Below are 26485 nucleotides of genomic sequence, written 5' to 3'. Positions count from 1 at the left end.
CCCAAAAAAAAGGCATTGTGGTACATAGTTAAGCATTTAATTGTATGATATAGCTTATAAATGCTGAGAAATCAGGAGAGTGGGGCAGATATCAGTGAGAGCTGGAGCAGCTCAATAACAACAATAGCTAGTATTTATATAGCACTTTAAGGTTTAAAAAAACACATTACAAATCTTATCTCCCGTGTACCTGACATACTGGACATCTTCTAGGATAGGTTGTTCCCCCCCCCCCCAATTCTAAGGGTATCATTTTAGCCCTTGGATGGGCTGACTCTTTTATCCTTTGCTCTTGCTCCATGACTGGCTGACATATTTTTTCTAATCAACACATTTCCTGGATGATATTCCTTATATCCCTTCTTAAGAATAAGGTGTAGGGGTAGGTAGGTGGTGCAGTGGTTAGCACTGGCCCTGAAGTCAGGAGGACCTAAGTTCAAAACTGGCCTCAGACCAAACACTTGACACTTACTAGCTGTGTGACCCTGGGCAAGTCATTTAACCCCAAATTGCCTAAAAACTAAAAAAAATTTTTAAAAAAGAATAAGGTATAGATGGTATCATGCTGCAGCCTCCCTATGTATACTAATACTTGTGTCTTAGTTATTTGGGTCACGCACAATTTAGATTCTTTGGAGATTATGGTGTTCCCTTGTTCACAACCAAATTTCATTCCCAAGAGAATGTTGGTATTAAAGAGATAGTGTCAAGGAGGAATGTGTAAAGTACATCATGGTTAAGAAAGAGGGAGGGAGAAGAAAAGCATGTGATAACAGAAATAGCACTGGGTTTGGAGTCAAAGGGCCTGGGTTCAAATTCCAGCTGTGATCTTTTCTATCTATGTGACCTTGGGCAAATCACTTAAACTTTCTGGATCTCTGTTTTCTCATCTGTAAAGAGAGAGTTTGGATTAGATAATCTTTAGAGACTCTTCCAGCTGTAAATCTTTCAATTCTGTCATTTTAGGAAAGAAAGTAAAAAGATAAGAGAAAAAAGCAGTCAGTTGGGGAGAAGATTTAAAAAGCAGAGCAATAATAACCAAAAAAATCCCTAGGAAAGGGGGTGACCTACATGTTGGATTTCACTTCCTGCCACAAAGCAGCTATCCAGGAAAACTGATGTTACTGAATTAGTTTCAGTTTCCCCACTTGAAAAAATGAGGGGATTAGATTAGATAATTTCTAAGGTCCTTCCTCATTCTAAGAGCCTAGAAGTCCATTCTATGCAGGAGGAACAGTATAATTATAGGCATGCAAACAGGAATGGACATTGTACATAGAGGGATAGTGAGGAAACTTGCCTGACTGGGAGGTGGGGAGAGGGAGAGAACACTTTTTCTGGAGAGAAGATCAGATATCCGTATTTACAAAGGGAACACCTCCTTGAGGTCATGGATTTCTCAATGCATAGATTTTTCTGCCTTGGAGTGCAGCTCAATGAAACTAGTTCTTACTTCCTAGACAGGAGCTGCATGGTACAATGGAAAAACCATTGATTCTGGGGTCAAAAGATCTGGGTTCAAATTTCACCCCTGGTGTTTACAATCTATATAACCTTAGGAAAGTCACTCAACTCTCCTGGACTTGTTTCCATATCGGTAAAAGGAAGGAATTGGGCAAGATGATCTCTAAAGTTCCTTTGAGGTTCCAAATTGATGACCTCTGGTCCCTGAGCTAGATTAGAGACTTACTACAAGGATATATAAATAGATTGGCAGGGTCCTCCCTTTACCAATGCAGATTACAACTCCTCTGTGATTTAGCAGATGGTCTTCAAGGGTAGCTGTGGCTGAAGCTTTCATCACCCTTCAGCCAATCTAGTGGTGAACTACTCTGCCTCAGCTGTACTGGTCCTACAATGACAGATGCATAATACCTCATCAGGTCCCAACTTGGCAGAAACTGCAAGAACTTGCAGAAAGCAGAACCTTCCAGAGCATAGGAGATGCAGTCTGCTATGGAGTGTGGAGTCAGAGGACCTGAGTTTAAATTCTGCCTCTAATGCTTATTACTTGTGTGAGCTCAGGCAAGTCCACTTAACTTCTCTGACTCCTCTTTTATAAAATAAAAGGATTGTTCCAGAGGCCTTCAAGATTTTCTCCTGCTCCTGATCTGTGATTCTAGGAACCTATGACTGATAGGCTCTCTTTACAGGGGAGAAAAAGCAGCAATGGTCTTTTAAACATTATTTATTATTGTTATTATTATGATATTGATAAACATTAACAACCACTATCATTTCCCTATACAAAGAAAAGTGGGAAAAGAATATCATGCATAAAACTATGATTATTTAGTTTTTAAAAATATATATAATAAAATAAGTATGGTAGTTTCAAAATTGTCCAGCTTGTCTATATCTCCTGAACTTCCTTCATTCCGTGTAAGGGTCTTGAATATGGTGACTGGGCATGTTAGAGCCTCATCTTTCCAGAAGAAATGTAACTTTAAGCTAAAAGGATAACTGAACCTACTCTTTGTCTTAGAACAAAGGTGTTAAACTCACTGTCTCACAATATTCCAGAATGGCCAGAAGCAGATTAAAATATGACAGGGAAATATTTAACAAAATAAATAAAAATAGAATAGAACATAGATAATGTTAACTTGTAGCTTTCTAAGTCACTTTGTGCCCTGTAGGGAATCCTTATGCATGGTTTAGTGGTGCTTATTTCTATTTGAGTTTGATACTACTATCTTAGAGGAAGGAGCAACCCCTCAGCTAATGACTCCAGTTGAAGCCAGAAACTAGAAGGAGAGAAGCTCCATGACATTGTGGCCAGTAGAGCCACACTTAGCTGTGAGCTATGGGGCCAGTGGGGCATTGTCCAGCAACAAACCCATGAAGCCACCAGGGAGCGGTAATCTGCCTGGAAGAGACTGAACCAAGCCAGTGAGCCTGGGAGAGACCACATGCCCAGTAGACAGAGCATGATTACTAGTTGAGATTGGCAGGGCAGAGGACCCAGGAGGAACACTACCAGAAGATGCCAGTGGCTCTGCAGCATTGGAGATGTGCCCACGGTCATATGGGTATTAACTGGCAAAAATGGTCTTTGAGCTGGGTCTTCTATTTCTAAATCCATTGTCCTTTCTACTGACCTGTGCATAGATGTGCTCACTCTTTCCACTGTTGACATGTATGTTTATGAGAGTGTGCCCCAGGTTTATGGGGAAAACATTCTATTGCAAGTTTTCTTGATAGTGCTATTTTATTAAATGCCTTTGCTTGTAAATTAACTGGTCCAGAGAGGTTATGACTTGCTTAGGTTCACTGACTCTCAATTTTAGCTCTTCTCCCTGCATTATGCTTATCTTAGATCTTCCCATCTTTGGTTTTAGGAAAGGGAGCAAGAAGGATCAGAATATTGTAGCTCTGGAGCTGGAGGGCATATCACAGGTCTTTCTGTTCATTGCCCTCCTTTTACACACCAGGAAACTGATACCCAAAGAGATAAATGACTTGTACAAGGACATAAAACTCCAGAGCCAATATGCATTCCACTGTGTTGCTCTGTGCATTTCCTTTACTCTAAAAGAGGAAGCAATATTTAAACTAAGAGAAGAGCTGTAGTAGTGCCCTCAATCCATAATGTCCATGCTTTAAAACCTTGATGATCCTTTTCCTCTCTTCCCATCCCTGGAAGAAGCTGCCTCTTTTAAGATGCAGGAATACTTGCCACTGACAAAGGTTGCTCTGCTCTCTAGATGCCCAGATCTGCCGCCTCAGATTTCCAAAGAAAGCCCCTGTATTACCTTGGCCACGACAGTGATGAAATGAGTCCTTGACTTCTCGTAGTCCAGGGTGGCTCCAGCTCTAATGCGTAGCACTCCACTGTGGCGGTCCATTGCAAACTTGTTGGTGTGGAGATTCTGTAAGGAGTGGGCAGAGGGGAACAATGCAAGTCTCTGAGGCTTGAGTTATGTTCACAGGGTCCCCACCATGAAGCTCTCTCACCTCCCTTCTAGGAGGATCAAATAGAGCTAAAAGGAAGGCCACTCAAACACCAAAATCCCCCTTGGTGTTTCCTCTTGGGAAGACATGGCCATGTTGACCTCAGTATGGACCTCAGCAAGGAGAAACATGCCTGGGAAACAGCATAGGGTGCTGGATTTAGAGAAAGAAGACCTAGGGGTAGCTAGGTGGATAGAGCACTGGCCCTGGAGTCAGAAGGACTTGAGTTCAAATCTGACCTCAGACACAACATTTACTAGCTGTGTGACTTTGGGCAAATCACTTAACCCCAATTGCCTTGCCAAAAAATAAAAAGAGGACCCTCTTTTTATTTTTTTTATTTTGCCAGTTAATACCTGTAAGACCTTGGGCAAGTCATTTAACTTTTCAAGGCCTCTGTGATCCTATGATCCTGGTAAGTAATGGGAGCTTAATAAATGCTTGTTGATTGATTGATTCTAATTTATACCTTCAGATACCCTCTTTACAGAATTAGACTATGTTAGAACTAAAAGGGATCTTTTAGCTAGAATATATGCTGTAAACTACAATAGATAACATTACATTCCCCACACTCCATTTCCTCCTAGGGTAGGCAGGAACCATTAACTGTTACAGTTCCACCTCCTACATGCAGACTTCTCTGGTTGCTCCAGCCCAAAGTTCTTTTCTTCCTCTGAACTCCTATAGCACTCACCATCTAGGTACTAATATGGTACCTAACATCAACCACCTTTTTCTTGCTTGTTAACTTTTCTTGTGCATTTTCTTTAACTCTCCAGCTTGATTTGCAGCTGCCTGAGAGCAGAGACCAAATATTATTCTTGTCTAATTCAGGGCCTCGAAGGTAACTTCATGGACTCATTGACCCTTGTAGCTAGAAGTGACTTCTAGGTTGCTTGGCTTAGCTTCCTGCCTTCTGGCAGCTGCAATATCGTTGTGTATTATAGTAGAAGGAACCCTGGATTTGGTGTCTGAGAACCTGGGTTTGAATTTTAACTCTGCCATTAGATTGTAAGTTCTTTGAAGCAGGGCGTGTTTTGCCTTTCTTTATATTCTCAGCACTCAGCACAGTGCACTTAATAAATGCTTATTGATGTGTCTTTACTTGTTACTTATAAACTATGTCACCTTGGGCAAGTCACTTGGCCTCAATTTTCTCCTCACTTAATCAATGTACATTTATTAAGCATCTAGTATTGTCCAGCTGCCACTGTTAGGCATTGAGAATACAAAGACAAAAACAAAACCATTGTTGCCCTCAAGGAACTTGCATTCTTTCATCTCTAAAATAAGGAAGTACAACTTGATTATTTAGAACAGTGGTATCAAACTCAAATAGAAACAGGGATCATTAAATTGAAAGAAAGATCCCGTGTTGAATCAGAAAACCACATATTAACATCTATTTGTCATTGTATTTTTATGTATTTTATTAACTATTTTCTAATTCCATTTTAATCTAGTTTCTGTGTAGTCAGGAGTGTTATGGGTCACATGCAGCTGGGGGTAGTGTCTGACACTTGATCTAGAAGATTGGTTCCATTTCTAAATCTATAACTATAATCTACCGAGTCTTGCTTTACAGATGAGACAATTTAGGTCAAGACAGGCTGAGTAACACAGCTAGTTAATGGTTTAGCTTGGACTAATCTCCAGGACTGTAGCCATCCAGGGCTATCTATGATACCCCACTTCTGGATGGACTTCTTTTTCTGGGTCCTTAACAGGGCAGGGGGAGCAACCGAAGCTTGATAAAGAGCTATAAATAGTGCCCATTCCACCAGCTATTTCTGTTGGTTTTAATAACTCAGTAAACAACACCCATTACACCCTGTCAGCAGAGAGGACTACATGAGAGACCAAAATTTCTTTTTCTTTTTACTCTTGGTGCCAGGCAAGCATTTCCCCTGGAGCAAGAGTCTTGTTGAAAAAATGCGGGTACTAAAATCAGGTGATGCAACCTGACTATTGGCTCATAGATTTACAGCTGAAAGTGACCTTTGAGGTCATCTAGTCTTACCTTCTCATTTTATAGTTGTGGAAACAGGCCAAGTAAGCACCCAAGGTCAAATGGCTGCCCAAGGTTACCCAGGTAGTACAGCACCGAGCCAGAATTTGAACCTGGCTTCTCTCATTCCAAATCTGGCACAATGATTCTATGTGCTTCTTCTCTCTAGTCTTATCTCTCCAAGTAGACTATAAGCTCTTGGAAAGTAGGAACCATGTAATCACAGTAAGATCTTATGTATCCAAAAACCTCAGGGGATTAGTCATAGGTTATTGATTTTCAGATAAAAGGGCCCTTAGTAATGATCTAGACCAATGGTGTTAAAACTCAAATAGAAACTGGACTCCATATTGACTTAGAAAAACACAAATTAACATTATCTGTGTTGCATTGCATTTTTATTTATTTTGTTAAATATTTCCCAATTACATTTTAATTTGGTTCTGGCCACACCCAGGAATTTTGCCAACAGGCTCGCAGGTTGTGAGTTTGACACCTCTGATCTAGACCAGTCCAAGGTGAGGAAACTGAGGTCGCAGAGGTAGTATGTAGCTTGATGAGATTCGAACCCAAGTCCTCTGAATTCAGATATGACACTCTTTTCTCATGCTTTCTGTCACTCTGGTGAGCTATATTTTTTTAGGCATCCAAAAGCTTCCCCTTGTTTAAAGGCCATACCTTTGCAACATTTTAAATCATTTTATTTATACTCTAATCAAAATAGGGCATACAGTATATGTGAGCCATGTCATGCTGATAAAATCATGGCCCTTTCGAAATACTGTAACTATTTTTCTAAAATGTATCACGCACACTCCCTTGACAACTTAAACAGAGAGCACGACATGACTTACTGTTTTCTTGATGAGTCAGGCCATTTTAATGAAAATCTATTAATATACTATCTTAAATACAGATATGAATTCAGGGCCCACTGAAGTATATAGAGCTATTTGTTCCTGCATGAAATGGCCCCAGACTGTGGGGAATTATGAATCCTTTGGTCTGTTTTGTTTTTTTTTAAGATTTTTGTTCCACTCTCCTCACAGACAATTTGAGAGCTAGAAGGTAGCTCAGAGATCATCTAGCCGAAGTTTCCAATATATGGACCTATATGAATGGTAAGTAATAATAATAATAGCTAGCATTTATGTAATGCTTTAAGGTTTGCAAAGTTCTTTATCTTATTTAGTTCTCACATGTGGGAAGCTAGGTGCTATTATTATCCCCATTTTACAGATGAGAAAACCAAAACAGTAAGAGGTCAATTGATTTTCCCAGGGTCACACAGCTAGTGAATGTCTCAGGTTGTGTTTGAACTCAAGTCTTCTTGACTCCAGGTCCAATGTCCTATGCACAGTTCTTAAAATGTCACCTGCTATGGAGATCCCTCTGCTTATACTCAGGGTACAGAGTAGAGCAGAGGACCCCTACACCCCCTGCACTTGCCAGGGTTAGAGGAGTGAGTGAGCAACAGCCCCATGGAAGACCTGGGTTTCCACAAGGATCTAGTTGAGAACTCCAGTATGTGTCCATCTAAGGGTGCTCAGGACTATCTCAGTGGCCAGGAAGGAGAAGTTCCTGGGCCCCTAGCCTAGTGCCACTACTCCATGCTCCTTTCTTCTGTCTGTGTTCCTTATCACCAAATTTCCAGGCCTAATCATGGGTCACTTTCACTACTGGCCCATGGGCTCCTCTCTTCTCATGTTCTTTTTTCTTTGTCTTGGCAGACATGCCTACCTCCGGTTTCCTCAAAAAGCTTTCTATGAAGCTTTATGAAGCTGACCTGAGACTTGGGTATAACTATAACCCCCTACACATGCATTGTTGTTGTTCAATCATTTCAATCTTGTCTTTGTGACTCCTTTGGGGTTTTCTAGCCAGAGATATTAGAGCAGTTTGCCATTTCCTTCTCCAGCTTATTTTACAGATGAGGAAACTGAGGCAAATAGGGTTAAGTGACTTACCCAGGATCATACAGCTAAGTAAGGTCTGAGGCCAGTTCTGAACTCAAGTCTTCCTGACTCTAAGCTTGGCGCTCTATCTACTATTTTTAAAATGTGTGGAGGCTGTGATTATGGATAATGCACAAATTAATTTAAAAGCGTTCATTTGAAAGTGCCACTTTTTGTACCCATTTGACAGATACAAACAATACTATGATTTGTAGAGTCCAAAATATGTCTTGAAAGTAAAAGCCTATCCTTACACTTGAAAGGCTGGGAATGATTGACCCAGTCCAATCTCCTTACTATTTTACAGAGCAGCAAACTGGCTCCCAGAGATGTGACACCTTTTTATATTATACTTCTTCTTTTTCCCCCTGTTGGCCTTTTAGCCTTTACTTTTTCCTGCTGTGAGGTGCCTGCAGGCATCCTTTTTATTTGTTGCTTTTTATTTACTATGTGGGTTGGGAAGCCAGATTACCCAGGTTGTCAAAATTGTGTAAAAGGAAATAGGTTCCGAGTGAGTGATGGATAGGCTTTCCTAAGCCAAACTTCATTGTAAAAACTTTGTGATGTCCATTTTGGGCTGTTTAGAGTCTTTGTTGTTGTTGTTATTGCTTTTTATTTCCAGATTCTTTGTTATGGTTCCCTTACAATGTCTAAAATAGTACTAAGATTAAATATGGTAGAAGCTCAACAAATATCTTTGAGTTGAATTTCTAGCTGGACAAAGACCATTGGCCTGTGCCTTTAAACTGATTTTTCTTGGTCCACAAAGCCTCTATCCTGGCTTTCCTCTCATCTAAAGGATTACCTTTAATCTGTACTGAGCTACGTGGCTCTGACCCACTTCAGTCCCTGCCCTCATCCCCCTCTCCCCAGGCCCCTGATTGCCAAATGGCTGTGATTGCTGAGCAGGGATTACTGAAAGTGTAACAGAGCTGGGCAGATTAGACCTCTCCATGAGTACTTGGGAATAGGTGGCTTCATCTTCCTTCCTTTTTTCATTTACCCCAAATCCCTTCAGATATAGCAGTTTGGTCCCAAATAATTTCTGCCTGCCAGAGAAAAGCCTGCCCACACCCATCTCAAAAGGCTGTCTAAAGCAAAGAAAGATCTTAGAAATAGAACTGAACAGATTTTCACCTGAAGGCAAAAGCAGTTGAGGCAGGAGATGGGCAGCAGGCAGGAAGTGGACAGTGCTTGCATTCTTCTAGGGACAGGGGACAGTTGGGAAGGCAGTGCTAGCAAGGAGGGTACCAAGGTTACAGGACCTGGGGTTGTGGTCTGCAGGTGGTTACATTATCTGGTGAATGGAGATTGAAATCTTGGGGCCCTGGGACAAAACCCCATTCACCCATGGCTAGTTATGGCTCTGGGTAGGCTTGTACAGCATGAATTTAAGATAAGATTCAATCTGTCAGTTAATCTACAATTTTTATTAGCACATACTATGTGCTCAGCACTATGCTAAATGCAGTGGGGTGGGGGGAAGCGTCCTGCTGTCAGGTTATTCATTGTCTATTTTAAGAAGACATGGTTAATTCAAAAGAAGGAGTTAGTGGAAAAGGAACAACTAACAGAAGAGGCAGCATAGAAATAATGTCGCAACTCTAGAGGCAGCCAAGTGGTGCGGTGAATACAGAAAACTGGACCTGAAATCAAGAAGACCTGAGTTCAAATCCTGACTCAGATACTTACTAGCTATGGGATTCTGGACAAGTCCCTTAACCTCTGTCTCTGTTTCCTCATCTGTAAAATGGCAATAATAATAGCACCTAATGCCCAGGGTTGTTGTGAAGATTAAATGAGATAATATTTATAAAGTGCTTAGCACAATGTCTGGTACACAGTAGGTGCTTCATTAATGCTTATTTTCTTCCTTCCTCCCTCCTTTCCTTCTTTCCTTCCTTCTTTTCTCTTTGAACCTCCATTTCCTCATCTATAAAATGAAGGGATTGGAATAGATCTTTGCTCAGTTTCCTTCCAATTCTGAATTAAGGGTCTATGATCAAGGGGAAACGGAACACCTACTTATTAAGCACCTATTATGTGCTAGACTATGTAAGAACTTTGCAAATATTATCTCATTTGATCAATGCTAATCTGTGTGGCCCTGAAGAGGTGTGCCATCACATTTTAGTGGGAAAAGTCCTGCATCTGGAATTAGGAGACTTGGATTTGAGTATTAATAGTGCCTCTAACTTTGTATGACTTTGGAAAAATCACTTGAAATGTGTTTAATAATTTAAATCCCATAATCTAATAATTTTAATTAAAATGAGGGGGTTAGACTTGATAATTTCCAAGGTCCTTTCTGTTTCCGCCTGCTTCTCAAGGCTGTTGTGAGGATCAGAAGAGACAACTTTGTAGACTGAAATGCACTTTATAAAAGGGAAGTATTACTGTAATTCAATAGGAGTTCAGAAAAAGGGTTTCCATAACTGTCTTCGAGTTTGTGAAGGGTCATCACATTGAAAAGGATTTAGGCTTGTTCTGTTTAATCCCAGAGGATAGAATGGGAGCCAAAAGTTCAAAGTTACAGGCAAACAAATGTCTATTCAATGAAAGGGGGGAAAAAGAGCTTTTGAACAATTACTGTTGTCTAACAGTGGAACCAGTTTCTCTGGGAGATGAAGATTGCTCCATCACTGAATTTCTTAAGTAGAGATTGGGTGACCATTTGTCATAGAGGTCATGGATGAGATTCATACTTTGGCTGAGGACTGAGAAGACCTCTGAGGGCTTGATTATAGGATTCTAAGATTCTATGTATTAGAAAGAGCCCTAGGCTGGGAATCAGATGACCAGTGGTGTAGTCTAGATCCTGAAAGCTAGGCAGAAAAGTCCAGACAATCTCTCTTAAAGTCCCTCTATCTTTCTGGGCTTCAATGTCCTTATCTCAGAAATGAAAGGGTTGGTGGTACCTGACAGCTCTGACACACTATGCTATCATCAGCATAGGCTGAAGTCATAGAAAATTTTGTAAAAAAAGTGGTACTTAAGCTGGGCCTTGAAAGATGGGCTAGAATTTGGATAGCTGAAAGGAGGACAGTTCAGGAACACAGACAGAAATCATCATGATCTGTCTGGGGCCAGAGAAGACAGTGGTCTGATTTGAAGAGAATTTGCTTTAGGGTGCTGGAGGGAAAAAGGGGAGGGGATATTTGGGGGGCACCTGCAAAGCTAAGCAGATGGCCATGGTCCTACCTTGTTAGCTGATGGGAACCTTGGCTTGACCTGACGGTAGCACTCTGAGCCAGTTTGGACTGGGCTTCCTCCAGCTCTTTGCTAATCTGCTAATGCCTGCTGAAGAGTTGGTATACTAACCCTCCCAAGTGAGCTATTTGCATTGCGTTAGGGCCTGGGGTAAATCCAAAGGAATGAAATTAATAGTGGGAATTTCAGGCTCTGTGGTAGGTCAATGAGATAGATAAATTGGGGACAGAATTGGGAATGGGAGGGTTTTCAGTGTGCCACAGATCATTTCATGTAGGTATTAATATCCTATTACTAGATATAAACTTTGTCCTGGATAGTACCAAGGCCTAAAATCAGAATGGGAGTGGGATGCTATTTGGGAAGCGGCAGTGAGGAGTAACTGAGGCTGTAAGAGATTAAAGTAAGAAAAAAAAACATCCAGAACTTCACAAAGTGTGAATGTTGGTGATTTCTGTAAGGGTAGCAGCCAAAAAGGTATTCTCACAATATTTTTTGTCCCTAATTAAGCTCATGGACTTTCACATCATGGAGTCCTTTTGCATCAAGGCCCAGCAATGTTGTAACTTCCTAAAGTTTGTGCAGCTAGTCTGTGTCAGAGATGGGACCACCCAGATCTCTTGATGACTAGTTCAGGACTTCTTGGGTTACCTTATGAGGCAACAGTGGATAGAGTACTGGGCCTGGGGTCAAGAAGACCTGAGTTCAAATCCAGATCCTAAGAACTGCTGGCTGTGTGACCCTGGGCAAATCACTTTGCCTATATTTGACTCAGTTTCCTCACTTTACCTCCATCTGACTCAGTTTCCTGTAAAATGAGGATAGCAATAATATTTACCTCACAGAGTTGTGAGGATCAAATGAGGTACTATTTGTAAAACAGTTAGCACAGTTCCTGGCACATAGTAGGTGCTTAATAAGTGCATATTCTCTACCCTTCCCTTCCCCTTGAATGGCTTGCAATGTGGACTTCCATTCCTTGCCTCCAGGGATACATATCTTCCTCTTGTACATCTAAGGAAGGTCCTGGAATCTTTGGTAATATGAGAAATAAGAAGCATCTATCTGGGGAGAATTAGAGATTGAGCCAAAGAAATGGACCAAGCCCAATACTCTGACCCATTCCCAGGATCCTACCTGTAGAAAATAAGTGACGCTTCCTCCAGATCCAGTATCCTTGTCCACAGCCTGAACCTTAAAGATGCTGCTCCCTGCAGGTGTGTCCTATGGGAGGGGTCACAGAATCACATTGGGGTTTTAGTACCAGCACCTGCACTATTCTTATTTACCGAGAAATCAGGGTAGACTCCTTCCCCTTCCCCTTTTCTCCCCTTCCCCCCTTCTCCCCTTCCCCTCTTCCCCCTCCACTGGGCCCTGAGAAATTGAGGGCTAAAGAGTGAGTGAAAGGGCAGGGAGACTGAAGTGAGAGAGCTCAGGAAGATAAGGAGGCCCAATGTGTATGGAAGGATTCATCTGCAATGGATGACTACACTGCAGAATGAGAAGAAAGAAAAAGAGGGGAAAAAAGGAGATGGAAAGTGACAAGAGAAATGGCCCACAAGAGAATGAGCGAGGGACTGGGAATGAGAATGAAAGAGTGAGAAAGGAATGGAACGAAGCTATCAAGGGAAAAGAGGGAGGAAATCTTTTAACTTCATACTTTGCTTGCTCCAATGTTATTCCCCAATCCATTCCCCCAAAGGCCCCTCCCTGTTCAGAGCCAAAACCCAAGGTAGTACGTCCATGTCTCTTTACTCAATGGCTTGGTTCTCTCTTTGGGTGAAATACTACTCACCTCAGGGACAAGGATGACGTAGGGAGTGTTGATAAACTGGGGGGCTTCATCATTGGCATCGGTCACCAGAATCAGGACTTTCTCTGCCACCTGAGAATGGCAGAGAAAGCATGAATGAGGACCCATATGTTGTCAGACTGTCATAGAAATAGCCACTAATAGATGGTCTTTGGTTTTCATTTAGGCCCAGAACAAAACTGGGCAGGGACACTTACTGTGTAAGTGGTCCTAGTTCAAATCGATTTACATGGGAAAAGCTACATAGTCAGAGATTCTAGAGTGGGGTGTAATACATACATGCTTGAGGCACTGGGGTGCAATGTGGTGATTTTATCCCTTTTCAGGTCCCTAACATTTTGTGTATGGTATGTATACTGCAACGTTTTCTGGAATCTTTTCACAGAAATAAAGTTCTGACTTATTGAAGGCACTTATCTTTGCCCGTTTTCTGATACCCCAAGCCATGCCCATTCTGTTGAAGATGGGATCGTGCTAATAGTTTTAACTAATTACCTGCTCCATGTGACAGTAATTTCTAAAATCTTGCCTATACCCTTAATTATGTCACCATTAATGCCCTGCAGGAATCGTTTGCTCAGCACTTATGACTGTGCTTATCTACAAACCTGGAAGAATAATACTGAAAATTGCTCTCCCAATCTGTTAGCCTCTCTAGAGCCTACATTCTAAATATTAAACAAAGAGCTCCATAAACTAGATGCCTGTTGGTTGGAAAATGACTAAACACATTAACATAGTGGTCTATTACCACACCAAAAGAAAGAGGCATATGAAGAATTCAGAGAAGCATGGGAAGACACACACACACACACACACACACACACACACACACACACGCATATGAATGAATGCAAAGTGAATTAAACAGAACCAAGAACTTCCTGCCCCCTTTCTCTCCCCCCTCTCTATCTCTCTCTCTCCATTTCTGTCTCTGTCTCTATCTTTCTGTCTCCATCTGTCTCCCCCCTCCTCCTCTTCTTCCCACTTCTCTCCCTCACACTCTATCCACTATACTATCTATCTGCATATATGAGAGATGTTATGTAGGTAAAATAAGCTATGACAGCAGATTGGATAAGGAGGCTGAGAGAGAGGAGTTGAGGATGATACATACACACGTATGTGTGTGTGTGTGTGTGTGTGTGTGTGTGTGTGTCTATATCTATATATCTATCTTTGTTGTTGTTCAGTGTTTCAGTTGTGCCTGACTCTTCATGACCCCATTTGGGGTTTTCTTGGCAAAGATGCTGGAGTGGTTTGCCATTTTCTTCTCCAGCTCATTTCACAGATGAGGAAACTGAAGCAAACAGGGTAAGTGACTTGCTTAGGGTCACACAGCTATAAGTGTCTGAGGCCAGATTTGAACTAATGAAGATGAGTCTTCCTGACTCCAGGCCATCTAGCTGCTATACATACATACATACATTGAGAGAGAGAGGAGAAGAGAGAGAGAGAGAGAGAGAGAGAGAGAGAGAGAGAGAGAGAGAGAGAGAGAGAGAGGAGAGAGAGAGAGAGAACAGAAAATATAGGGGGAAAGAACAAAAAAAAACTAAACACAAATTATAGTGACTAAACTTGGCTCCTGAGAAGAGATGGAAAAATATACCTCCTTCCCTTCTTTACAGAAATGGGGGGCAATAGATGTGAAATATGTTATATACTGTTAGACTTGTTGATGTGTTGGTTAATTTTGCTGAAGTTTTTTTCTCTTTCCTTTTCATTCTTTGTTATAAGGAATGATTGTGGGTAGCAGAAAGGGGAGGGTTATATTTAGAAATGAAGTTAGTCAATAAACATTATTATGCATCTGCTATGTACCAAGCAATGCATTCCATAGATTCCCAAAGTGGGTGATACCACCTCTGGGGGGTGCTGGAATGACTGAGGGGAGCAGTTGTGGCCTGGGGTATAATTGGGGGTGCTGAATAAAAATAAGGTGCTGGTGGAAGCATAAGGAAAGAAAAGAAGGTAAGAAAATTTTGAAAAACCATTCGTACATGTTTCATCTGTTATGTAACAGAGTTAAAGTTATAGTGATTACATTATTTTCCAAATAAACACACAAAATACAAGTTATAACTGATCAGTGGTGAAATCCACTGACAGGTCTTAACAAGCAAGTGTTGGCGGGTGACTGTGTCTGGCATTGTCAGGAAATCTAGCATGCATTAGGAAGAATATGTGTATTAATGACGTGTCTACAATATGCTACTGTATGGTTACATGACACAATATTGAATCATTAAAATTTCAATGCAGGGAAAAAAATCACAAATTTACAATAAATAATTAAATTTAAGATGTATCATTCATATTAAACACACACACACACACACACACACACACACATACGATGCAATTTCAAAAAAAAAACACTAAAGGGTTATAGAAAGTAGATTTCCAGGGGGGCACTGAGTAATTTTTTTAAAAAGGGGCAGTAGGCCAAAAAAGTTTGGGAACCTCTGCATTAAGCATTTGAGATACAAAGGAAGAGAAAAGACAGTGCTTGCTCCCAAGCAGTTCACAGTCTAATTGGAGTGATGCCATGTATATAGCTATGTGCATATGTACCATAGACGAATAAATTGGAGATGATTAACAGAAGGCACTGGAACAAATGGAGAATGGAAAGGCTTCCTGTAGAAAGTCCTGGGACTTGAAGGTGATATAAAAATAAAAAATATCAACAAAAGCTAAAAAAAATTTCAATAACTCTCCTCTCTACATCTTTAATGTCGTAGAGTTAGCCACATAGGGTAATAGATGGGTTCATGCCTTGAATCAGTTATGGAGAGGGCAAGGACCAAAAGAACCACCTAGACAATGCAAACTATCTACATGAACTGTTTTCTATAAAGAATCACCTTTCATGGCAGTCACATTAATAATATAGATGTTGTCACATGACCTTGGTTACGCTATATTTCAGTAATCACAGCACTGTTCACATTAAAATACCAGACAAAAGGTATTTCTGGTGACTGGGAATTGATCCTGATATGGAAAAGGCTCTAAGTGTGTAGCCCATGACAGGCTACTTGGCACAATGTGCCACAGACATCTGCCTTTCTATGGGAAGTGTTCAATCTGCCTTGGTCAAAATTCCATTTGGATTTCATAGACCTCTTCCAGGGGAGGGAACTTCTTGATTGTGGCAACTTTCTCAAAATGGACCGAAAGTGCTCCTGATGCCTGTTGAAATGTCTGCTGCTCCAATTACCTCAGCTCTGTGTGAGTTATGGGCAGTCCACAGATTGCCAGACATGCTTGCTTCTGATAGCTTTGCCCTAGAGTGGGGAACCTGCGGTCTTGAGGCCACATGTGGCCCTCTAGGTCTTCAAATGTGGCCTTTTGACTGAATCTAAACTTCACAGAACAAATCCCCTCAATAAAAGGATTTGTTTGGTAAAACTTGGACTCAGTCAAAAGGCCACACCCAAGGACCTAGAAGGCCACATATGGCCTTGAGATTGCAGATCTCCTTGGTTGGCCCTTCAGACTCCCACTACTCACTTTATTTAGGCCGTCAGAGATGCTGATGATGGCTTCAATCTCATCCTCTCTCTGCAAAAAAAAAAAAAAGAAAGAAGAAAGAAAGAAAGAAAAAGAAAGAAAGAAGAAAGAAAGAAAGAAAAAAAGAGGTTGTCTAGAGGCTGAGGTATCACAGTCATTCCTGAAGCCAAGGACTCTTGAAGCCAAGACCTCCACCTGACACCTGGTGTGTACTAAAGGAATTTCAAACATGTGGGCCTTAAAACAAGTCAAGCTTGAAGGGTAGAGTGGTAAGTCCAGCTTAGGGCAAAACCAGGCTCCTTTCCTGAAGGGGCTGTCTGAGTAAGGGGACATCTTTTTTGGGTAGCTTCATTTTGGAAGGATCAATAAATCACCCTAGGACTCAGAGTTGAAGAAGAAACTAATGACAACATAGTGTAGAGGATGGAGGACTTGCCTCAAAGTCAGGAATACCTGTCTGGGTTCAAGATCTGCCTCTGGCACAAATTGGTTGCGTGATCCTATGCAAGGCACATGACCCTTCAGTGCTCTAGGCAATTGGTACTGACTTCCATTGGCAGAGGCAGTTTTCTTTACCTGGGAGTTCCCAATATGATGAAACCAATCCCTAGTCTATGGAATAACACATATGGCTGCAGTAAGAGATATGCCATGATCAAGGTTCCAGAAGGATGCTTGCTGACATTCTTTTCTTTTTGACCTCTCTTTCCCTTCCCTATGTTTCTGGAAGCCAATGCTGTAGAAATTTAGATCTGCTTCTAGGGCTGTATCCCAAAGAGATTATAAAAATGAGAAAAGGACCCACACATACAAAAAAATTTACAGCAGATCTTTCTGTGGTGGCCAGGAATTGGAAGTTGAAGGATGCCCATCAACTGGGGAATGGCTGAACAAGCTGTGGTATATGAATGTAATGGAATACTATTGTGCTATAAGAAATGATGAACAGAGGCAGCTAGGTAGTGCAGTAGTTAGAGTTCCGGCCTTGGAATCAGAAGGACCTGAGTTCAAATCTGACCTCAGACACATGACACTTACTAGCTGTGTAACCCTGGGCAAGTCACTTAACCCCGATTGCCTCACTTAACTCCAATTGCCTCACTAAAAAGAAAGAAAGAAAGAAATGATTAGCAGGTGGACTTCAGAAAAACCTGGAAAGACTTATATGGAATGATGCTGAGAGAAGTGAGCAGAACTAGGAGAACATCATACACAGTAACAGCCACATTGTGTGATGACTGACTTTGATAGACTTAGCTCTTTGCAGCAATGCAAGGATCTAAGACAACTCCAAAAGACTTATGATGGAAAAAGCTATCCACACCCAGAGAAAGAAATATGGAGTCTGAATGCAGATGGAAGCATACTATTTGCTCTCCTTTTCTTTTGTTGTTTTGTTTTGATTCTTCTTTCTTGTGGTTCCTCCCATTGGTTCTAATTCTTCTTTACATCATGACTAATGTGAAAATATGCTTAATATGAATGTATAAGTGCAGCCTATATCAGATTGCATGCCATCTTGGGGAGGGGGGAGGAGAATGAGGGGGAGAAAATTTTAAGCTCAAAATCTTATGGAAATGAATATTGAAAACTAAAAATTAATAAATAAATTGTTTTAAAAAAAGAAATTTAGGTCTGTGATCTACAACTTGGCCTGGTTGTTTGCTGGGTCACCTGTGTCCTGTGACATCCAGAGAAATCTTTACAATAAAACTAGCTGTTCTTGGGATCCCTCTTCTCCCCTGCCTAACCTAAAAAGTCTCCATAAAGGGTGAGATTTCCCCCCCAACCTGACATTCAAATTGTTGAATACTGAATTCACTCAGCCAGGGAAGCCATGTGGAATATGGCTTGGAGGCTTAGAATATTCACAGAAGTAAGGTTCTTGAGCCAGAAAGGACCTCAGAGACTATCCAATCCCACCTCCTAATTTCACAGTTGAGGAAACTGAGCCCTAGGGTAGTTAAATGACTTATCATAGTATAATAGAATTCCAGATGGAAGGGACCTTAGAGTTATGGAGACCAACTCTCATTTAACAGATCAGGAAACTGAGGCAGAAAGAGGTTAAGTGACTTTCCTAGCTATTAAGCTATCTAAAGAAGGAATTTGAACCCATCTTCTTGATTCCACATCCAATGCCCTTTCTGCTACACCACATTGCCTCATGCACCATGATAACATCACATATCAGAGGTAGAGTTTGACCCAGTTCTCTGACTTTAAAAACAGTTCTCTTTCTACTGCTAGTACAGTTGGGATTTTCTTTGTAGTATTTTTATCAGGCAGAGACCAACACTTCAAAAGTTTTCTTCCAGCTTTTACCCTTCTAAAAGCTTGTGAGTTAGGAGCCCCTTTCCAAGGACCTGTTCATCTAACTATGCAATAAATATGTTCCTGAAAAATGAAGCAAATTTTTTTTAACAAATCTAATTTTAAATGCACTAGAGAATTGCCTGTTCTGAGGAAGAATTAAAGAATTCTTTCTGCTAAGAACTCTTTGTTTTTTTAAACTATAGAGATACATGCCTTCATCCTTAGCAATACCACACCCTTTAATTCAGGTATGGGCAAAGGTTTTACCCTTTACAGAGACTTTTTCAGTTGGGCAGGGGAGTGGAAGGATCCCAAATTGCAGCTGATTTCATTGTAAATATTTCCCTGGATGTCACAGAACACAGATGACCCAGCAACACTGTCAGAAAGCCCCCAATATAATCGGGCCAGGTTGTAGATCACAGACCTAAATTTCCATAGCATTGGCTTCCTGAAACATAAGGAGAGGGAAGAGAGGGCAAAGGGAAAGAATGCAAGCAAGCATCTGTATGGAACCCTGATCATGGCATATCTCTTAATTCACTGGTTTGGCAAATTACAGTTTTTAGACAGTGGTTTGCTGAAAGTGGGACCTATTTGCATAGATTTTATACTTCTTTAAGCTCATGTTTCACCTGGGGAAGAGATCTTTTATGTGTTCTTAATGTAGATGGATACCATGGGCTTCACTATACCTCTCTGTCCAACTCTTCAATCAATGTGATATTTCCAAAGTTTGGATCGATGGAAAAGAAATTTCTTGAACCAGACTCAAAGCTAATGCCATAGGTGACAACGTCTCCTTCTGGATCGGTTCCATTCAGTGTGTACACATGAGAGCCTGAAAAGTTGAAAAGGAGAATAGCCCTGTAATTCAGTCTCATATTTTTTGCTTTACTGAGTTTGTAATTATTTAAATAATAATAATAAAAATAATGATAACTATGATGATGATAGCAATTATTATTATTATTCTGAGAGAGGCAGATGAATGAATGAATGAATGAATGAATGAATGAATGAATGAATAGAGATCCAGCCTTGGAGTTGGGAAAATCTGCATTCAAATCCTGCTTCTGACACACACTGTGAGACCCTGGGCAAGTCAAGTAATCTCTGAGGGCTGCTAGAAAATCCTAGCAGACTCTATATTGCAGAACAGGTGCTATTGTATGTTGGAAGAGGGAATTTCTTCTCTGGGAGTTCCCTGAACCAATGAAATCATGGATCCTATTAAAAATGTTTTTGAAACAACATTAACAATTAATAATAATGTTAATAATTTAAAAGTGGCATTTAAGGGCTTACAAATTAAGTGCTTTAATAAGGTAGATAGCAAGATTTTGTCTATATTAAATGAAATGTTTATGAAATGAATCAAGATTATTTGAAAATGTGTGTATACATACATATATACATATATTTGTATTTGGTTCAGACTCACTATTTAATTGGTAGAAGGAATTCCTCTTGAAAATCCCTTGGGGCAGCTAGGTGGTGCAATGGATAGAGCTCTGGCCTTGGAATCAGGAGGACCTGGATTCAAATCCGGACTCAGACACTTGACACTTACTAGCTGGGTGACCCTGGGCAAGTCACTTAACCCCGACTGCCTTGCCAAAAAAGAAAAAAAAAAGAAAATCCCTCTACCAATACAGATCATCCTCTACTTTGCCACTTATAGTCTTGGAGATTCTCCTGTGGGCACTGAAAGAAAAAATGACTAGTTCAGAGTCATATAGCAGCACGTATCAGAGGCCAGACTTGAACCCTAGGATTTCCTGACTCCTGAGACCAGATCTCTGTCTATCAGGCCTGACTGGCATGTAGGAGGTACTTAATAAGTTATTGTTGGTTGGACTTAACGTGAAAAGCATCTAATCTTGATTTTGGGAAGCACCTTGGAGGTCATTTAGTCCATTTCCTGCCTTATGTCCTGCCATATAGATGCAAGCTACTCTTTTGGAGCTAGGTAAGTACATCCTCTTGGGAAATAAGTTATTTGTTTCAGCTCCCTGGAGTGCAGAAGTAAATGTAAGAGGGTCTGGATGTTGAAAAAAGATAAGTCACAAAGTCACCTAGTGATGAACTCATCAAAGCCAAAGCTACTAAGTTTAGACCCTATGAACACCCTATAAATATTTCATACTAACATTGCCTCTTGTACTGGTTTTTAAATGAGTTGGTAGTGATAGAATCACTGAGCAATTTATTCTGTTTCCTGGTATGGAGGTTTTGAATGAGTTACATACATTTTCCCCTAAATATACAAATACCTGGAGACAATGGAGCCCTGACCCCGGTGGCCAGAGAATGGGAAACTGTCCAGGAGCTATCTGGTATCTCCCTTGCTTGTCACAAAAAGATTAATGAAACAGGTCAATGAGTTCTTTTTCTCACTGTGGTTCTACTCCTGGGTTCTCATCTGAGACGCATTCAACCCAATATGGATATGCTGGGTAGGGGAGAGAAGGGAAGTAGAATCCAAACAGAGAAAAGCAAGAAACAAGGAGATTATCCCTAACCACAGCACTAGCTGTAGGAATATTGGGTGGCTGCCTATGGGATGTGGTTCAGGGGATTTGCTCAAAAAATAATTTGAGGACACTGAAAGGCATGGAGGATAAAAAGAACAAGACAAAATCCCCTCCTTTAAGGAATTTACAATCTAATAGGGAATTAACTACTGTACAATGTGAAAGTCTAAAAGACTAATAAGGTATATAATATCTAGTAGTTTGGAGGAAGAAGGAATAAATTCCAGGTTAGAGGATCATGGAAGGGGCTCATGAAGGAGGTAGCATCTGAACTAGATCTTGGTAGATGGATAGGACTTTGGTGGGTGGACCTATAGATATGGGAAAGGGCAAGTCCAGCAGAGGAAACACCGAGGAAAAGGATGGAGTGGGGAGAATGTTGGACATACTGGAGATAGCAGAAAGAACTTTGAATTTTTTTTCAATGCTCCCTCCCTTATCCCTCCCACTAACTATCTGATGTTTGAAATTCCTTTCAAAAGGACTTTTGGAATGAAAGCTGGGCATGGAGCCAGAAAACTTTGGTTCAAATCCTGACTACACCCCCAAAAAACTAGACTTTTGGGCAAAGGTAAACGAATCTTCTTGGGAAATAAGTGACTCTAGCTCCCTGACCTAGCTCTAGGACCATGAGCATAACATTTCACCTTTCTGAGCCTCAGTTTCCTCCACTGTAAACTAGGGATAACAATGCTTTCACCACATAGCTCATAGGGATTGTGGTAAGGAAACTTTGTAAACTGCTATTTAAATAAGAAGAATTTCATCCTACACTAGAGATCAGCTTTCAATTGCAAACCTCCCAGGGAGAGGAGCTCAGTAACGGTCGTATAATGGTACGAATGACTAATATTAGGTGTTCTGCAAGCAAGATTTGCTGGATGAGATGGGGAGGGAACATGAAAGCATTGAAAGGAGAGTTAGAAGGCAAAAGGTGAATTGAGGTGCAGGAAGTGGAGAGAGCACAGAAGAAATTTCCACTTTACAATGTTCCTGAGTCCTACCTGGCCCAATCTCTTCTAAAAAATCAACTTTCCCTGTAAAAGGAAAAGAGACGAAGGAATTGCTTCTTGAATAGAAAGCAGGCATATGCTTGCCTTTAACTCTATAGAATCAGAGACTGTGCCAATTCACTTAAAAAGCGAAATATTGAACAAGGGGGCCAAGGGTGCCGGACGACTTTTGATGATTAGCCTCTCTGTGCAGCACTAGATTCACAGACTGTTAGCATGAAAAGGGGCTGAGAGATCATTTATGCACAGCGTGCTCATTTTATAGATGAGGAAACTGAGGCAAAGAGGAGAGAAGGCGATTTAACCCCAAGTCACTCATCTAGTAAATGATTGAACTGGGGCTGAAGCCAGGGCAACTGACTCCAGCTTCTCTTTCCACTTTGCCTTGTTGTCTTGACTCTAGTTTGTTGTGGTCCAGCCAGCCAACCCAGAAATGCCAATGACCCCTTAGTGTGTGTATAAACATTCATATACATATATAACACACATGCACATGTATATATGCACACACAGGTACATATATACATACACTCGTGTATGTATGCATATATGCACACACGTGTACATATATACATACATTCGTGTATGTATTTTATATATGAATATATAAACAAATGTGTGTGTATATATATGTATATATACATATATACATATATATATACACACACACATGTGTGTGTGCATAATTTGTAATTTATAGTCTAATGGGGCTGGAACAAATCACTTATTTCCCAAGAGGATGGACTTGCTATCTCCAAAAATGTATTTTATACCTATATGGCAGGAGATAGGGAGGGAGATGGTTTAAGTGACAGCCAAGACCCTTTCCAACATCAGGATTAGATGCTTTTTGAGTCAAATCCAGTAAATAATAATTTGCTAAGGACCTACTATGTGCCAATCAGGCCTAATAGAGATCTGGCCTCAGGAGTCAGGAAGACCTAGGGTTTGAGTCTGGCCTCTGACGCACACTGGCTATATGACTCTGAGCAAGTCTTTTTTTCTCTCAGTGTCCACAGGAAAATTCCCAAGACTATAAGTTGCAAAGTAGAGGATGATCTGCATTGGTAGAAGGATTTTCTTCAATAGGAATTCTATCAATTAAATAATGAGTCTGAACCAAGTATAAATATATATGTAAATAATCTTGATTCATTTAACAAATAATTCATTTAATATAGACAAAATCTTGCTATCTAGCTTATTAAAATACTTAATTTGCAAGCCCTTAAATGTTACTTTAAAAAAATTAATATTATTATTAATTATTAATATTGTTTCAAAAATTTTTTAACAGGTTTCATGGGTACAGGGAATTCCCAGAGAAGAAATTCCCTCTTTCAATGTAGTAGCTCCCATTCTGCAATAAAGAGTCTTCTAGGGGCCCTCAGAGATTACTTGACTTGTCCAGAGTCCCATAACCGGTATGTGTCAGAGAAAGGCAACTGTTTGCATAGTTAGTATGGGTGCAAGGCAGGCTGTGAATCCAGGTCTTCCTGACTCCAGGCATGTCCTCCAGAGCCCCCGACTACATTCCCTTTCTAATAGCAGTATAGTTAAAATATTAGAATGTCTAATTCATACTTCCCTATCTCTTCAGCTCCATCTCCCCCCCCCATCATTAACAGACACTGTTTCTCTCATCTTTAAAGAGTGAAGGGGTGACTGTACAGTCTGCATTGAATATGAACTCATTTTATAGCTGATCAAAGTGAGAAGTTGAAGAACTTGCCCTAGGTCACAGAGAATCCCTACTCTGACTCCCAACTCTAGTTTCTCCCCATAAACCATGGGTATTCTGAGCCAACTTGTCAGGGCTCAAGAGAGCCAATTGTTAAATTTTCAGTGTGAATGTTTGGATTTTGGAAATTGGCAAATGCTACAAATCAGGGCTTGACTTACCTATTTTGTTGATAGCCTAAACTTAAGAAAGTGATTTAGAAAATGTTAATAATGCAGATTAAACTGAAAGTATATTTTGGGTACATCTCCCCACCAAAAAGCTGGTTGTTAAACATTTACCAGCGCAAGCTTGCCATGAACCCTCACTCTCAGAGAACCTTGGGGACCTGGGCAGAGAGCTCTTGCTTTTTTTCCTCCACCAAACAGGAGCTCTTCTTACCATGGATTTACAAGGATAGCTTGCGCATTTATCTCCTTTACCACATATATCAGCAACACACTTCCTAACATTTTTAAATGTGGAGAAAAAGGTCAATTAAAACTCTTCCTTCAGTAATTAAAGGAAACAAATATATCTGTGTCTCTTCTCAAGCTCACGAGGGCTTCTCTCACTGCTGAGAAGAAATAGGAACATTTCTTCCTCTAAGTCCCAGGGGTTTTGAGGCCATAGATTTGCTCTTGCCATTGCATTCATTCCATTCTAGGTGAAGAGCCAATATCCTCAGAAGCTGACTCCCCATCTCTCACATATGCTCCCTTCTCAGGAATCCATAAGCCAGCTTGACAGGGTGGAAGCCCATATGTCAGGATCATAGATTCGGAGCTGGGAGGAACCTTAAAAGTCATCCAGCTCAACTCCTTTATTTCACAAATGGGGAAACTGTGGCCCAAGGTCATGCAGCTAATTAATGTCTGAATCAGAATTTGAACTCAGTTCTTCTTGACTCCAGGTTCAGTGTTCTATCCACTTCTGTTGCATCCATCTGCTTAATATCTATCTGGTTCAAATATTTCATAGACTCTATTGCCTATAGAAAAAAAATATCTGAACTTTTCAGTCTGATCTTCAAGGCTTTTCACCAATTGCCTCCATCCTACCAGCCCAGACTTATCTCATGCCACTGCCCTTCCCATACTCTACGTTCCTGTCAAAATGGACCATTGCCTATTCTCATTTCAGCTGACACTTTCCTGCCCAATCTCCTTTTTGCAGATGATTTTCTTGGCTTGGAATACACTCCTTTCTCATTTTCACCTGTTGGAATCCTTTTTTCTTCAAGTGCCTAATCAAGGGTAATATCCTCCACGAACTCTTTCTTAATCTGTTCCTCACCCCTCCGCACCCCAGCTGGAAGTAAAATCCAAGTCTGTCTTTCCACCCCAGTAACAGGTTTACGAGGAGATGCTGAAATAATCCCTCTATGCAAGAGAGGCAGGCATTTCTCAGGCTTCTCATTAGCAATGGTTCTGGCATACCTACAGTAATCCTATCTATTTGTTACCTGCTCCCTGAAATCACTTGGAGATCAGTGTTATTAGTCAGGTTCTGTGAACATGCAAGAGAGTCTTATACATCTATACCAATGAGAAAACAATGATTTGATTAATTTCTAAATCATTTCCATTCATCTTGGGAATAAGTTTATTACTTTCCTATAGGAAGAGGAACAGTGGCTAAACCTGTGATTTCATGGTATAAGGAACTTGGTATAAGGTTGGAAGCTTCTTTTCAATTTATAGTGGAAGGTTAAGTGACTTGCCCAGTATGACACTTACTGGCAGTCAATGTGTCAGAGAGAAGACTTGAAGATAGTCTCCCCAGCTTCAAGACTGGCTCCTTTATTGTGACACCACGCTTTTCTATGCTAATTGCTTTATGTGAACATTTAAAGAGAACTTTTAACAGACTAACTCTAAACTCATAGGTATCTAAGGAGAGAATTTCTTCTTAGGAAAGAGAGATTGGACCTAGGTTGACGTTACATGTAAGTAGGGAAGGCAGTCATCTGTGTGATATGACTTAATGGACCAGGGAAGATCTCTGCTTGAAATAATTTCTCCTGTCTGGGAGCTGGACTATCTGAAATTCCACCATCATATATTCATCCCTTTGCATTGAATTTGGTCCAATTCAACCAACATTTATGGAATACCTACTATGTTCAGGTGGGGATACAAAGGCAAAAATTACATAGTATCTGCCCTCAAGAAATTTACATTTTATTGGGGGAGAGAATACAACAGAACATAAATAAATAAATAAATACATAATCCTTCACCATGCCTCAAATACATTTTCCCTACTCTTTTGTGTATCCAAGTCCTATCTATCTTTCAAGGCTCAGTTGAGTCTCTGTTTGGTGGAGCATCAAGCATTCTCTGACTCCTTTGGCCCACAGTAATCCCTCCTTGCCTCTGAACTTTGTAGTACTTAACATCTATAACCATTTATTTGGCATTTAGCATAGATAGACTAC

General features: G+C 40.6%; 1 protein-coding gene across 1 annotated transcript in view; it reads right to left on the bottom strand.

The window, feature by feature from the left end:
• The window catches only part of CDHR1 (cadherin related family member 1), a 51803-nt gene that overhangs the window by 21899 nt on the left and 3419 nt on the right, over positions 1–26485 (bottom strand). The window contains exons 3-7 of the mRNA XM_020996747.2: positions 19471–19616; positions 16460–16510; positions 12926–13015; positions 12268–12354; positions 3756–3872 (exon numbers count right to left, since the gene is read on the bottom strand). Coding sequence (XP_020852406.1) covers positions 3756–3872; positions 12268–12354; positions 12926–13015; positions 16460–16510; positions 19471–19616 — 491 coding nt within the window. The remainder of the gene's footprint in view (positions 1–3755; positions 3873–12267; positions 12355–12925; positions 13016–16459; positions 16511–19470; positions 19617–26485) is intronic.

Source organism: Phascolarctos cinereus, unplaced genomic scaffold (assembly GCF_003287225.1).
Source record: "Phascolarctos cinereus isolate Bilbo 61053 unplaced genomic scaffold, phaCin_HiC Scaffold_3;HRSCAF=262, whole genome shotgun sequence".
Lineage (NCBI taxonomy): Eukaryota > Metazoa > Chordata > Mammalia > Diprotodontia > Phascolarctidae > Phascolarctos > Phascolarctos cinereus.
The sequence above is the reverse complement of the archived record's forward strand: the minus strand, read 5'-3'. Positions and strand labels throughout refer to the sequence as shown.